General features: G+C 45.1%; 1 protein-coding gene and 1 pseudogene across 3 annotated transcripts; both read right to left on the reverse strand.

Annotated features, from left to right (window-relative positions):
* Nucleotides 1–5,805: 5,805 nt before the first annotated feature.
* On the reverse strand, nucleotides 5,806–12,225 carry ppp1r8a (protein phosphatase 1, regulatory subunit 8a). Of its 2 annotated transcripts, XM_081716283.1 has the most exons (8): nucleotides 12,126–12,170; nucleotides 11,582–11,642; nucleotides 11,317–11,439; nucleotides 11,034–11,187; nucleotides 10,521–10,735; nucleotides 10,034–10,178; nucleotides 9,633–9,697; nucleotides 5,806–7,196 (listed from the first exon to the last, which is right to left on the reverse strand). In XM_081716283.1, the coding sequence occupies exons 5-8, from the start codon at nucleotides 10,662–10,664 to the stop codon at nucleotides 6,834–6,836; spliced, it is 717 nt and encodes a 238-aa protein (XP_081572409.1). In that variant the 5' UTR covers nucleotides 10,665–10,735; nucleotides 11,034–11,187; nucleotides 11,317–11,439; nucleotides 11,582–11,642; nucleotides 12,126–12,170; the 3' UTR covers nucleotides 5,806–6,833. The 2 variants fall into 2 exon arrangements, with proteins under 2 accessions (XP_081572409.1, XP_026865597.1); XM_027009796.3 differs by lacking the exon at nucleotides 11,317–11,439 and having other exon boundaries at nucleotides 12,126–12,225.
* Nucleotides 12,226–12,569: 344 nt separating this feature from the next.
* LOC113577231 (replication protein A 32 kDa subunit-like) lies at nucleotides 12,570–15,177 on the reverse strand (annotated as a pseudogene). Its single transcript, XR_014124098.1, has 9 exons — nucleotides 15,145–15,177; nucleotides 14,987–15,056; nucleotides 14,671–14,732; nucleotides 14,419–14,520; nucleotides 14,049–14,329; nucleotides 13,773–13,892; nucleotides 13,469–13,558; nucleotides 13,128–13,222; nucleotides 12,570–12,867 (listed from the first exon to the last, which is right to left on the reverse strand). The product of XR_014124098.1 is annotated as a replication protein A 32 kDa subunit-like (transcript).
* Nucleotides 15,178–15,658: the final 481 nt, after the last annotated feature.

Raw genomic sequence — 15,658 nt, forward strand, 5'->3', positions numbered from 1 at the left:
CCCGGAGAGACGCGAATCATTTTATATTCCAGTTTCAGTCTCGGTAATGACGAGTTATTTAAAAGGCAATTCCCACAGAAATAATAAACACAATTAAAAAAACAAAACAAATATGCATACATATGATATGTATCTAAATACTTTTAAATAGGATATGTGGCCAGCATATGAGAACAACATATTAGATGTAGTTTTTAATTGATTACAATATGATACACAGCCACTTATCAAAAATAGGCCTATATATTTGATCGGTTGTTGGGCTATGTTTGCCATCTAACAACCCCCCCCCCCCCCCCCCACACACACACACACACACACACGCACACTCACACACACACACACACACACACTCTTTCAATGTGGGAACGCTTGCAACTTGTTGCACTGATAGGTTGTGATGTGACCGGAGTGTTAAAACCTCAGTGCATCTTCCGCTGTGTCCGTTGTTCCTGGCTTGGCGATGACAGTGCCGCTGACAGAATACTCCTGAAGAAGTATTCAGAGATTCCTGCTAGGAGAGAATTCACCGGGTTAAGCCCACATTGACCACGTGAGTCACTTCAGCGCCAGATTTGCCTGCCAAATGTGTTTGAAATGCAGAGGCGGGAGGGGCGAGGGGGGCAGAAAGTGACACATTTCTTTGAAGATAGCCATTGGCAAGCGATTTATGTCACACGTCCTCTGTTTTCATGCCTATTCACAAGTATAGTAGGCGGGACGGTTGTGAATGTCACATTCAATAGGAGTCCGTGTACTCCCCATGTGTGTGACTCGCTGATAAATTGACCGGGGGGATTCCGCCCACGCCGCGAGCCAGAGCGTGCAGACCCGATTGGGTTTAACATGACAGCCGGGAGGGACTCCACCACCATCCCCTCCAACCAGTGGAGTTCGTTTGACACTCTGCTGTGTGTATTGGTTGTTATTTAGCCAAAGTGGGCGTGAATAATTCTCAAATATAAAAGCTCTTAACCCCCTTTTTGGTGGAAAATCCCCCAGTGGTGACGTTACGAGTGACTATTGACAGCTGGTCGTCAATGGCAACCGTATCCTCACAAGCTCCGTGGTGGGATGCTTTCATCACGATTAAATGGCGCTTTCACAACACAAAATGAGGAAAAAGAAAGACAGAAGCGGGAGGATCAGAAAGATGGGTCTAGATGCAGGGGAGACGGGGAGTAGAAAAATAGATGTTGTAAATGAGAGCAAACAGAGCTCTAATTCAGAACACATGGGTTTGTGGTTTTGGAGAGGAGATTTTTATACACCGCAGTGTAGTTGTAACTGGAATGCAACGTGACTCCCATCCTATGGAATGAAAACACTGTGCTCACGCCAGTTTAGCGGATTTAATGCTCTCGTGTATTCTCCCCTATGTCATTACACCACGCGGTGTGTGTTGGCTAACGGGTGTCAGTTTATTTTTATTTTTAATCATGCGTGCATTCATTTATCCTATTTTCGGAGAAATGACGAAACGGGGTTAATTAGCCTATAAAGTCATTGATGAATTGCACCGGAGCCACAGGATTCAGCAGTCGCTCATTCCCAACCATCGCTATGGACGTCACTGGGACGCGCCTGTGAAAAGCACTGCTTAACGGTGCGCAGGGTTAGCGGGCTTTCGCGTTTGATTACCAGCTGGGAGCAACCAGCACTCAGACGTCTTGCCGGTACCAAAAGAATACTACGTTCCCAGGGAAAAGGTGAGGAAGGAGGAAAAACAACGCACAGATCCCAGAGAAGTACAAGGTCGCGTGGTGGACTCAAGCGCAAACCGTATTTCAGGGATGACAGGACGCCAAAATTGACACGCCCCTCTATTAATATTCATCATATTGTGCCGCCTAAAGCATTTAATACCTGAAGCACAATGGTTCGGACTAGCATAATTACTTGAAGATGACCGAGTGAAGACATTTGCTCATTGTTGCTTATGTTTAAAAAAAGAAGGAAAAAGATTATGAGGCCGAAATTGGAGAGTCTCATTATTGATTACACAACAACTCACCCTCGGCTCCCTTCAGCTCTTTTCATGCTGCAGAGATCCTGGGCATCAATATCAGTTTTTTTAATATATATATATATATATATATATATATATATATATATATATATATATATAATTACATCACATACATCAAATGCTTCTTACTTAGTCCCTGAAAATATACTGTACTTGTATATAGATTTTCGAAGAAGCATATAGGCTGTATGTCAGATAGAAATGACCATAGGAGGTCTTTCGCTAACCAATTTCTCTTTTTTTGCCCTAAAGCACAAGATAGAGAATATAATTTAATTAAATGGTTCCATGTTTTCCATATAATTTATTTTGCACATGCCTGGAGTCACTGGGATCGGCTCAAACCCACGTGCACATACCTGCTACAGGTGGGCGGGGGTGGACAGCCTGCCCCCAGCCATTTGTGGTGTTGGGTGGGTGCTTGCGAGATAGTTGTGATGCCTCTCCCACCCCACCCGTTCCCCTCAGGGTTCTTAAGCAACCCTGGTAGCCTCAGGAACTCCGAGTCCTGGCAGCCCACTATCCTTGCACCGCCAAGACATCTCCGTCTACTGAGCAAGCAGCTTAACATGTTCAGTGTAGCTCCACCTCGATCTGATGCACGCACATGTTGGCATCAGCGTGTCCTCTGACAGCTCTGCGAGTTTCAGAAAGGGCCCAGCGCCGAGCTAGCACTCAATTAACCACTTTGCTGAGCTGTTCTACATGTTATTAAACCTTTTATGTGGCAGCTACTCCGTGCAACTTCGCCTCATTGTCAGACTTGTGTCTGAGCTGCACGAGTCCGTATCTCAGTATCCGTGTTCACACCTTTTCTTTAAAACAGCATTATGTCAATTACGTTGTTTCACTATTTTCATTTTCCTCCCCCCCACCACACACACACACACACACACACACACACACACACACACACACACACACACATACAATCTCTGTCTCTCGCCTTCTGATTCTTTTCTCTAGCTCTCCTTCTCATTTCCTCCCATGGTTCACCTGGCCTCTCTCTTGTTTCATATACTTCTCTGATCCTGACACACGCTCTGTCCTCTGTGATCCCGCTATAATATTTCTGTCATGTCATGTCCTGGCTTCACCCCCCCCCCCAAAAAAAAAACCTCCCCCCTCTCTACACCCCTCCTCCCTCTCTACACCCCTCCTCCCTCACTCACCCCCTGCCCCCCTCTCTACACCTCCCTCCCTCTCCCCTGTCTCTCTGGTGTTACATAAGTCATGTGTCTGGGTTGTTTGCCTGCACAGACTAAGCCAAGTGGGTGGGGTAAGAGAAGAGAGAGAGAGAGAGAGAGACAAGGAGAGACACCAGGAGAGACTGAAACGGAGAGATAGAGTGAACAAGAGAGGGCCACTCATTCCTATGCTGGCAGAGCCAATGGACATCACAGGAATGCGCTTTCTCCGCAGGCCTGGGCCACTGCCAACCATGTGGCCTCCCAATGTCACAGAGTGGGAGAGAGGGAGAGAGGGAGGGAGGGAGCAAGGGATCGGGAAGAGAGGGAGGGAGAGAGAGGAGTGTTTGGCACAGGACTCCGGCAGGCAGGCCAAAGGCTCAAGCACCATGACTCTCTTCGACGTTGGCGGCGCACGATACTTTGAATAATACTTCCTGCCTGGCCGCCTGCATTGTGCTTCCTGTCCCCAGTTAAGCGGTGCTAACTGTGCTCCAATAGGGCACCCTTCCTTCCTCACTAGTCACGCCAACACACGCCTCTTTTTTAGGAATCACATTGAAATTAAGGACACGAGCCAGGAGGCGAGCACTGGAGGTGGGGCCCTACAACGACCAGAAGCCGAGCCCATCTGAGACCCAAAACCCCCATAGACTGTAGTTAGGATGGTGCATGCATGCCGCCGATCGTTCCGCACCGGCGATGTCACAACCACAATAATCACCTCTTCCTCTGCGACTCCACAAACCCCCAGCAGCAGAAATGAGATGCACTGAGTGCACAATCAAGTCCGGAGGGCATCCGGGGCCAGTAGCACGTGAATAGGCCAACCGCCCCCAACATGGCTGGATTTTGTGTGTGCGCAAGTGTGAGAGTGACTCAAGGAGAGAGACAGAGGCAAAAACAGACAGACTAAGAGCAAGAGAGAGACTGATACAACGAGGCAGTGGTAGACTGTGAATAGTGTTGGAATCTTTGATAATTGTGTGTGATCGTGAGCAGACGGAGTGCGCTCGTTTCGAGAGAAGACGCGCACGCGCACGCGGCAGGGGGTTAACAGATCTGCAACTGTCACGAGCGAGCACAGCGAGCAGAGTGCATTCATGGAAAGATCTATGGAACTGTGAGAGTGAAGTGATGGCTCTGTGTGCGTCTGTGTATCAAGAGTTCTACATACGGGGTGTCATGTGCAGGCAGTGGGGGAGGAAGGGTGTCGGCAGGTGTTGCACTGGGTTCCGCCTGGCTGGCTTAACCTCCCCTCACCATTTCCGCAAGAGAGCAGGCGCTGACACTGCCTCACCAGACCCCTTCACTCAGCCTGTCAGGCGAGGTCACTCGCGGCCACCCTGGTAGCCTCTGACACCCGACGTGAAGGCTCGCTACAGCTCACTCACCACACACACACGGCACTGCCTTCCAACCACGCCTTCAACAGACTCACACCTGAAGGTAACAGGCTAGTAGGAGTTATTTCAAGAAGGACTTCTACAAAATAGTGAACTGAGCTCCTAGTTCTGCCTTTATTTCAGATGTGCCAAGCCATAAAAAAGTAGCAAAGGTTACAGCCAAATGCAGTGACACAAATCTACTTTAACATCACCACAAATGGCAATCTGTTCTTATTTTGCGTCTAATATAACAGTGGTCATGGGTTAACACAGAGTGAAAAAAGAAAGGGGAAAAATACCCAAATTGAATGAGAGGGAGAGAAGAAATGAGGGAGTTCATAGGGTCGTATATCATTAAGCAATTGAGAAAGTTAATTAGGCAGCTCTGATAATTATTGCCATGGCAACCTGAGCGCACTCATGCACATTTGATTAATGAGGTGCCATTTATCCGCACCGGCGAGCCGACACGGTCACCAAGGAGTGCGGGAGACCCCTACTGGGCAGATTATGACTTGCAAATCTCAGGTAACAATAGTGTGACATGGTTTACTGAATTTCTTTGAGCCCTCAACAATTACAGCTTTAACCTAGACTATAATACTCAGAAAACAGGCTTCGTACAAAAGTATAGATATCAGCACATTTTCAGCTGAAAGTAATAACAAGAGCCTTGACTTTTTTTTTTTAGCAGCAACATAATATAAATAAAATAAAAAGAAAGAATCAAAAGATTACTTATCGATCTTCTGTGGACCTATCCATCAACCTGACATGAACGGAAACCCTCCCCAACAGTAGCATATAATTCTGCTTCATACCTCGGACTGTTTGCTACAGCCCTTTGCAGCTGACAACACTGGTCCACTACTCCCCCTAGTGGACAAAACATTTCACAAGAGTGTGAGCCAATTTTTAAATGAATTTCAGCTACTACCTATAACAAATACATTTTGAGCAGCCTTGAGTATCTAAACAACACAAACCAATAGACAAACTCCCATTCACTGAACCTGTATAGTCCACACAGTATTTGCGGAGCCCAGTAAGCCTTCATTTGCCTCGTTACCTCAGGATAAATGATAACTAATTCATTTCAAGTGGCAGAGGGAGACACATTAGAAGTGCGAGATTGCACGAGGGAATAAACATCCGGCCCAGCCTCCAAGAACCATCTGCAATTAAACACACACATCTGGGCTTATAGTAAGAAATCCTGTTTATTAGACAAATATCAAACAAAGGCATAGGACTTCCTCCAGTCATTTTCTCATTCACTTTTCACACACATCAGGCGAGAAACACTTTTCCTTCAAACACATTCAGATATAAAAATATAAAACGCACAAATAAAACTCACATTACAAGCCTACACCCAATCGAATCTCGACGGCTCGCGTCGCTCCGATGTGGCAGCCATTTAAACGGGTTTTCCCTGCCCTCGCACTACTGTGCGTTTTTCCGCTAGGACCTCAAGCCTACATGTTTACACTTTTTAGAGATATTTTGGAAAACAAAGGTTACAATTCATGTAAGCATTTAGCCTACCAAACATGGTTATTTCACGACATTTGAACTTGACTTATTGATAGTCCTACAGTCACCTGCCATTTCGTGAAGCATGTGCACGTGGTGATTTGCTTTGTGTTGCAAATGTCTACAAACAGAAAGGGTTTCCACAACACAGTCATTAAAAATGTGTGAAAAGACAAAGCTGACCCAACCTCATGCCAAAGTCTAGTTTTCCTCCCAAGACAAAATTCAATGTCAGTAATTCAAAGTCGCAGCAACCAAAAGCATAACCTCGAGAGCCCACCTCATGCTCACGTAAAGCCGTCGTCTGAATGGAGCGGTGCTCTAACCAACAGGGAACACAAGGCCACATGATCACCCCAGGAGGGGCGGTCTCAGTGAGCCTCAGCACAGGATCAAATAACCCCACAGTAACACTGAGAAAGTGTTCATGTAACTGCTCTCCTTCTCTGGAAACCACAACGTCTCTGGTGACGTCTACTGGAGATAATGCCATCTGCTCCCATCTTAGGCTTTCATTGTAAAAGTCAATGAATAGACTGCCTGAACAGATTATGTGATATGTCTGAAGATGGCGATACATTTTTTTTTTGGAACCAGAGGGCTCAAGAGTTCTGTACATATGGACACTGAGATCGTACATGTTGACTGCATGTGCTGGGGTAGGTGTGTCGCCATAGCGTCCCTCGAGCCCTGCTAGATGAGCAGAGAGGGCGTGGGCTTCTTCCCAGGCCACGCCTCCTTGGCGTACTTTTTCTTGCGTGGCTCATTGAGTGCCTCAGCCGTGTAGGGTCCGGGGGCGGGGCCCGGGTTCAACATGGCAGGGGGCTGCACCGTGGTTGGTGAGAGGTCCACATCTGGAGCAGGGTTGGGGAAGGGGAGAGGCAGCCCGCCCAGGATGGCTGAGCCTGCCTGGGCCCCGCTCCCTTGCACCCCACCCATCTCGTGGCTGGTGGGTGGCAGGTCGCCGTAGAGGCCCGAGCTGGGGGGGAAGTTCTGCATGCGCCGGGCGGCGCTGTCCTCCAAGCCGAAGGCGCCGTGGCCCTCCATCTTCTTCTTCTGTGGTGCAGCAGGTGAGAACAGGTGAAGCACAATAACAGATGGTGAGTGAAGGGCTGAGTGGAACATATCACACAACGACCTTGAAAGGTCTTTCCAGGAAAATTTCTGGGACAGCTATTACAGAGTAGCTCACAACGGGTGATATGTGAGTCGTGATATATACATACATACTGCCATATGAGCACATGCGCACACCCACACACCATTAGTGTATTGGTTAAGACATCAACTAATGGCAGCAACCAGACTCATCCAAATCAGTGGAAAGCCAACATAACCTGAACGCAGCAATAAGCACGCCAACAACCAGTACAACTGAAACCAACAAACTAGCATACTCCACTGCATTAATCATGCTCGAGACGCTAGGCTACGGAATACAAGCCACAGGTCACTCCTGCTGTCCCCCTTGGAAACAGAGGCTGGAAACCAAGATAAAGACAATTCGGACTGAAGTCAGCAAATTCGCAGAACTCAAGAAGAAAATAAAGCTAAAACAAAGAAGAAATACAATGGGCAGCCTATAAGTGAGGCCCTAGAGTCCACTAATAAAAAGGTTAACAGCACTGGCATTCAGACTGCAAAAGAAGCAATGACCAAAACAGTAAATGCTCTCTTCGCCGATGAACCCTCCAAAGTGTCCTCACAGCAGCAGTACAACAGAACCCTGACTGTGGGTCCACCCAGGGCTGAAACAGAACAGTACTGGAAGAGCATATGGGAGAATGAAGCATCACATAACACCAGTGCTCTGTGGTCAAGAGATCTCAGAGCAGAGCGCCACAATCTCCCAGAGCAGAAACAACATTACAACAGCAGATGTCCAAGAGCAGGTCAAAAACAAACAAGAACTTGGCAGCCCCTGGTCCTGACATGTTCTATGCCTAAAGGCTAACAGCCCTACATGGCTAACTTGCAGCACAAATTACCACCAGACGGCTCGAAGCAACATCTACTGACAGAGCTGTCCACCAGGACTACAAGACCAGAGAGACCAATCTAAATGTTGCCAAGATCAACTACAAGAAAGCATATGACCCCGAGTGCCTAGCTCTGTTAAAGCCATGTATAACTAAGGCATAAAAAAAACTTCAGACCTCTGCAGGACAACACAGAAGCCGAACTGATTGACTTGACAACTGCCCAGGTCACCAACAAGCATGGTATACACCATGGAGATGTACTGTCCTTACTGTTATTTTGCTGTTCTGCATAAGCCTGAATCCTCACAGCTAGATCATTAATACGAGGGGGTACAGGTACAGATTGTGGAGCACAACTACCAGCAGCCACTTCCTGTACATGGATGACATCACGTCTTATGCCTGACCAGGATCTACAGCAAGGACATGCAAGGTATGTCAATCTGGATGAAGAGTGATCGGCTGAGAGTAAGAATGGGGAAAGTGATCAGGACAGAGGGAAATTAACTTCCGCAAGGCCGTATAACTGACTTGGAGGACAACTATAAATACCCGGGGAATGTCCAATTACATGGGAACCATGAGGCACAAACAAGGGTCACAACATTCAAGTACTTGCATATGGTAAAGCTGGTCCACAAGAATCAGTTGAATAGGAACAATGAGTCCAAAGTTGTAAACACGTATGTCATCAGAAATCCAGCACGCACAATATGTTGTCCAAGAGAAGAACTGGAATATACAGATTTCAAGCCCAGAAAACTCCTTTCAGTGTATTGGGGCACTCCACCCAACATTCAAAGGTTGTACCAGAGGGGGCGGGGGTCTACAAAGTGAAGGTCCCAAGAATCATCTGATTAGGCCTTGGACATGTGAGGGACATGATCACCAAGGAAGCAGAGGAGGTGCCATGGCAAGATAAGCCCCTTCATGGAATGTACCACTAATGTGATCGCAGAGGTGGCTAATGTAAGACAATCCTATCGATGGCTTAAAAAGACAGGGCTGAAGGACAGCACAGATTCATCATTAATCACGGCAGCGTAAGATCAAGCACTAAGCACCAGGTCAAGTGAAGCAGGAGTGTATCACACCAGAGAAGACCCAAGATGCAGATTGTGCATAGGAGCTTCTGAGACAGTCCCTTTGTAGAGGGATGCAAGATGCTTGCAGGGAAAGCATAAACTGGGAGACAACCAAGTGACAGGGAACATATACAGAAACATATGACCTGTACACCCCGCACCCACCACCCCAAGCCTTTCCCTCAGTGTTGTTGGTAATTTTAATAAATTAAGGGTGGTTGAGCTGCATTGTTAACATAGTAAGCTTAACTGGTGAGAACCATACACTACGAACTCAGGTTAAGCAAAACTTCTCAGGCGGCGAAAGAGTGGGGGTGCACCCATGCGCGCACAAAACAGTAACTTTAGACAGTAGCCTAGGGCTGATGACCAACACCCCTTTCCTAAAGAATATCTCTGCCAACCTACTAAATGAGGGGCTTTACCTTAAGTGGAATCACTGCCGTCTGCACCATGTTTCTGAAGCGTCCTACAGATGGGTCGATATCCTCTGAGGATACATAAGGCAGAAGCAAGTCAGGACTTGCAGCAGTGTGAAATAACGTGCACTCGATGGAATAAAGACAATCTGATGCATCAAAAAATGGAACCGCTCCAAAGATTTCACCGCAGTAGAGGCTGGCAAGTAGAATTAATGAAACGGCTCATTTGGTGTTCAAATGCACAAGTGAGAGTTACTGTGTCTTATGGTTGTACAAAATGCTATATTGAGACTTGAGCTCATTGCACTCAGCATATAACTAAAAACTTTGCTTTTATAATATATGGCATCGGCCAGTACTTCTTCATATTTTTTGACAAGTGTGTCAATGTATTGGACCCATACCTGGGTTAATTATCTCCTCTTCCTCGCTAAAAGACACTCGAGAGCTCCTCCGTTTCCTCTTGGGCCTCTGAATGTCCAGATTTCCCTCCTCGATGGTGAGGGTGGAAATACGCTTGTTGTGGGCCGTGTTGAACTCGGTCAGGTTCTGCGTCAGAACATGAGGGCATACAGCGGACGAAAATAACACTTCATCACAAATTAACAAGCCCATCACCCAGAATAAAAAAAGTAACTATTTTCAAAAATGTTCCCCCTTCTCCCCCAACCCCAACCCTTTCTGCCTAAACAGGAGGACAGGCCCCCCGTTTCAGTCTTGGTTCCTTTCAAGGTTTCTTCCTCACGTTCTAGGGAGTTTTTCCATTGCCACTGTAATCCTTGACTTGCTCACTGGGGGCTTGGACTCTGACATTTGTAAAGCTGCTCTGTGACAACAACTGTTGAAAAAAGCGCTAGATAAATAAATTTGACTTGACTTCCTCAAACACACATCTAGTTCCGTCTCCTCTTCCGGTAGGCCCAGGAGCCCTTTCAGCTCCTCGTCTTCCACCCCGCCGTCTCCCGCCGCGGCACTGGGCTGTGCTTGGGGCTTCTCCCTCAGGGTGTACACCCGCGTAGACGCCCCGAACGACATAGTGGAGTCGATGGGCACCTGCTGAGGCTTGTGGGGCTCCAGGCGAATCCTGCCCAAAAAGGTGCCATGAGCTGGAGGGGGAGAGACTCAGTCAGTGCTGCAGTTTCATCGGAGCGTCTCAAACAAGCACTGCCAACAACTCATTAAAACTCACGTTCACTATAAAGCCATTCCTAAACATCCTGCGTGTCTACAGAGTTTTTGACATAATGAAAACTGCATGTGCTGCCTGGAATATAAAGATGACATTTTATATAGAGATTATGTAGATATTACAGTGAACACATGAATCATCTAGGTATTCTCAGCATTCACTGAAGAAGTCCGTGTTTTGTGCATTTCAGGGGTCAGATGAGTCCCAGCACTCACTGCTGTTGAGGTCAATGAGGAAGACCCTCTTAAGGTGCCGGTGGTAGACGAGGGCTGCGTGCACGCGGGAGCATGACTGGTGGTCTATCGTGAAGTCACAGTGATCCGGGTTCCTCCCAAACAGGTAGAACTTCTTCTCATCAATGATCAGTTTCTAGAACCAAACCAGATACATTATGGTCAGAACCGCAGGTATGATTTAGTAAGAGACATGAAATAACACTTAAAAACCATTTGCACAGCCATGATTACTGATATGAGATGCTATTCTGCTTCAACTCACCCTGGTATTGAGCAGTCAAATGCAATGACACCAAAAGCAGGTCAAGTCTCAAAGGACTGTGCATATATGAGGCCTACTTGACACTTCCAGTGCATCTTTACAAAACGCAAATCAGCTAAAACCCTGGGCAGCAAAATGTTCATTGAGTTTACACCAATTGTGTGCTCAGAGTGCACTCAATCAACTCTCAGTAAATGGCACAAAAAGTACTCTCATTGCCCAAGTACAGATAACAGTTGATCAGTATATAGCAAACAACTCTTACCTCTATTAACTTGTCTCCTTTAACTACATCCAAATGGAGACCAGGGGGTGGTTTCCCTGCCCTAAGGGCAAGCAAGAAGCTGTTAAACACACTACTCATAAGTGTCAGATAACAATGAAAAAGGCATATGTCTGTGGCATTCTAGTTTTGCAGGGCTTTAGTCCAATTTCAAAATTAATAAGACACTGCGATTAAAACCGCAGAGCTAAGATAACTGCCGTAATGCAGGCAATATCAACAAATCGATTTAGGAGCCAGTTAACTATCACATATCCAAGTAGATAGCTAACCAACCACCATTAGCTGCTTAGCTAAGGGCTGCACAGCTAGCTGGCAGGGGACCAGGCGCTAGGTTAGCCTGCGTGCTACCTAGCTAGCCTTAAGTGGCTACGCTGCAGAAGATGCACTTGCTAAGTGACGACTGCTCTAAAGAACATGCCACCGTGTGCATTTCCACTTTAGTTTCGATAGCATACGCGTGGCTTGTAAAAATGAACGCCTTCACAATGTACACTGGATAAAATTCCATAATCTTGAGTCTTACCAAGACGGACAGTCAAAATGGGATGGATTTGTGCTGGGATTCGACGCCATGTTGGTTGGTTCGAGCTCGCGAGTATGGGGTGATCCCCGGATGTGACTGGGAAGCCTGCTTCTGGGAGTAGTAGTTTCTAGATCGTCCGCTTGGCTTTCTCTTAGCTAGCATAATTGAATAATTTGTTTAGAATAATTTCTTCTTAGAATCAAAATAAATATACACCCGGAAAACCTATAGCCGAAACAAATTATATATTTAATTTAAGTAGGTTAGACAATTTACATAGAACTTACTTCTATTTAAGGATAGGGCTACTATTTAGTGTCCCAATGATTTACAAGTTCTGTGTCAGTTGAAACACTTTTTGAGCGTGCTCTTCATTACATCCAAACTACTGAAGTCCGATTCAGATCTGCACAAGACGTGACAAGTTATAAAAATTTGGTTTAATCATCTTGTTTTTAATTGCCATTTACAAATGAACTCAACCATCTGTAAGGATAACCAAGGAAACTACAATTTAAACAATAACAAAAAAACTGAAAGCATTACAAATGACCATTTACAAGTGATTCTAACAAATTGTTTGCAACCAACTACAACAAACAGAAAAATTACAAATTTAGATACTGCTTTTGTACACAAACTAGCTAAACCAGCGGGGCTTTAGCCATAAGTAGACTTGAAGTGGTTCTCATCAGTGGTTGAAAAAATATGACCTTCATTTATAAGAAACTGCAAACTGCTCCTATAAAGCAAGGAAAAATACAGCTTATAACAACTTTAAAACTGGACTCCCCCCCCCCCCATTTGACATGTACATGAGGAATCTCTCACTATCCATTAGATCATCCTTTAGTTTAGGGAATAAAAAGTCAGGAACCAGGATTTAAATTAGTCAACAGTAACATACTAGAAACACCTTTTCACAATTCATTACTTTTACATCTTGAACTTCAAGCCACTACAGAGCCAATTATAATAAAAAATTAAAACAAAACCCTCTACCTGATGTCATAGGAGGAGAGCGATTTGAGTATGGTTCTCAGGTTCTGCACACTGATGCCCTCAGCTGCAGGACTGCTTTTAATCACATTAAAAACCTGCAGAGCAAATACAGCATTTCACAGCACTAAACTGTCCTCTGCATGCTGTTGGAACGCTTTATTAAATTCTAGTTATCCTATGGCCTCACTACCAGACTTCTGTTTGCTTTTGAGGTTTTTAAAAAAGCGCTGAGAAGATACATCAGTCAGAATTAGCTTCATTTAAAAATTTCTTACATTTTTTTGTGAAAGAAACATTTTAAGAAGTACATAAAATAAAATTTAAAAGAAAGTTCAAATCACCTGGCTCTGACTGGCAGTAAAACCAAATGCTGATGCTTCCCCAATATGTGACACATTCGTTACTGATGAAGTCATGGCCTTGTTCTTCAGCTGGGACAACAAATTGCATCAAAACCAGGAAGTCGAATACGAAAGTCGAAATCTGGAATGTCAAGCTAAACAAGAGTTCACTGGCTTAAGCTTGAAAAAATAATATTACCTTCCTAGTCAACAGTTGTTATCCGCTGCATAAGTGTTATTTGATTTCAGAACCACAGTGAAGCCAACATTAACATCATAGCGCATCACGAGGTCACATCCTCACCCTGCCACAGGAGCTCCCGTCACTGAGCAGATGGGCCTGGATCACCTCCAGCATGTGTGAGGTGATCTCGTTGAGGTCCCCTATGCGGCGAATGCTGAAAGCTACCATGGAGCGATGATGCTAACACGCAAGAAAAACTATGCATCAAAGCTGTGAAGCTCCTTCGTATATCTAGGCATGTATCCATCTTGGCTGTTAGCATTAACAGTTTAAAGATATTTTATTCAGAGTAAGATATTCAGTGAACAACGCCAAAACTATGTACGTTAACGGCACCTTAAAGGAGCGAAGGCTGCCCACTACTCTGATGTATGTGCCAGGAGGAATAATCTCATTCAAATTGTCATCCTGCATTTCGGGGGGGGTAATGACTGGTGGTTAACACTGTAAGCATTTAAATAGATCAGTCCAATACAAGCAGGTACTTGTTTTAGCATTTGAACCTCAAGATCCATCCACTGTTGAACATCCATAGGGGGTCCAGTCATGTCGTCCAGACAGTACACAACATGCGTAACAGTTGGCATAGTTCTTCTGATGATACCCACAACAGTCACCTATATGAAGACACTGTAAAGGCTACAAAAATTCTTTTAAATGATTGCTTTATTTATACTTTGCTATGATTAGCGTTTATTTGACGCACCTCGTTAATCTCCATCCCTTGTATAAAGAAGGAGTCTTTGTGCTCCGTTGCTGACTTCAGCTGTGACACCGTGCACGGTAGTAAGCGTAATACTCGTGATCTCTGAGGACACAAATTAGCATTTTAAAGATCACGAAGGGTGACTTTTTTTTTTTCCTTTTTTAAAATTTTTTTATTTTATTTTTTTTACAATGAACATACATGCTATACCGTTAAGTTAACGCAGATCTACAGATTTAGCATATAAATTACCTTTAAATGGCCTTCACTTTTTGAAGATGAGAATCCAACGGGAGACGACTTATATCTGTAAACTGAGTTAGATTAGAGTAGGTTAACGTTTGTCATTATCTGCTTAAACGTCAGAGTAAGACGATCAGGTCAAAAAAAAACAAAAAAAAACTTACAAAATTAAAACCAAGATGCATTAGGGCAAATATCACAAGCGTCACAAACCTTGGCTGCCCATTAGTGTGTTATACTGTCGAGATGGCCAAACGCAAGCTGTCGTTGGCGTCAAACCAAACTCCACTAAGTTCTACCGGTAACTGCGTCATTATATCCGTACCTGCAATGCTGAGCGCGCGCGATGATGTGATTGGACAGCTCCGTCTCTTTTCCACATTCAGCTGTTGTCCCTGAAGGTTGAGGCCCGTAAGTGCTCATCATTGTTCGACAGGTGAGCACATGGTGGGGCTTTTCTGGTCTTGGTTTGACAAATGTTACGCGAATTCCACTCCCAAAAACGAAAACGTCCATCTCGCTTCACTTTTTTCTCGGTAGAATACATCATTTGAATTGTAGGCAAAACAATGAATTGCAGATATTTTTACAGTAAAATTACACTTTGCTATACCAGCCCCTGAAGGTGTAGCATCTCTAAATCAATTGTCTTCAAGAGTGTCTATATGCAATTAAGATGATGTACGAGATGTGATGCATCTGTTATCCATCTACAAATGTTTTCCCATCTGTGTGGCACATCCCTAAATACTGTAAACATGGTGCCAGCAGGTGAAAACAAGTGTTAAAACACTACATTGACAAATACACTTAGAATAGTGTTTGCCACATTCTTTATAGCTCTCTAGATGGGGGGGGGGGGGGGGGGTGACACCGGTAGAGTGGAGCAGCATTTTACTGGAAGTGAAACACTGGTACAAATCAGACCAGATCATTTTGAAGTGGTATGACAAATCAGTCAACAGAATGGGTCATCACTTAGTGCTTGGGGATTTAC

The sequence above is a fragment of the Electrophorus electricus genome, chromosome 6 (assembly GCF_041902795.1).
Source record: "Electrophorus electricus isolate QZ-2024a chromosome 6, ASM4190279v1, whole genome shotgun sequence".
Classification (NCBI taxonomy): Eukaryota; Metazoa; Chordata; class Actinopteri; order Gymnotiformes; family Gymnotidae; genus Electrophorus; species Electrophorus electricus.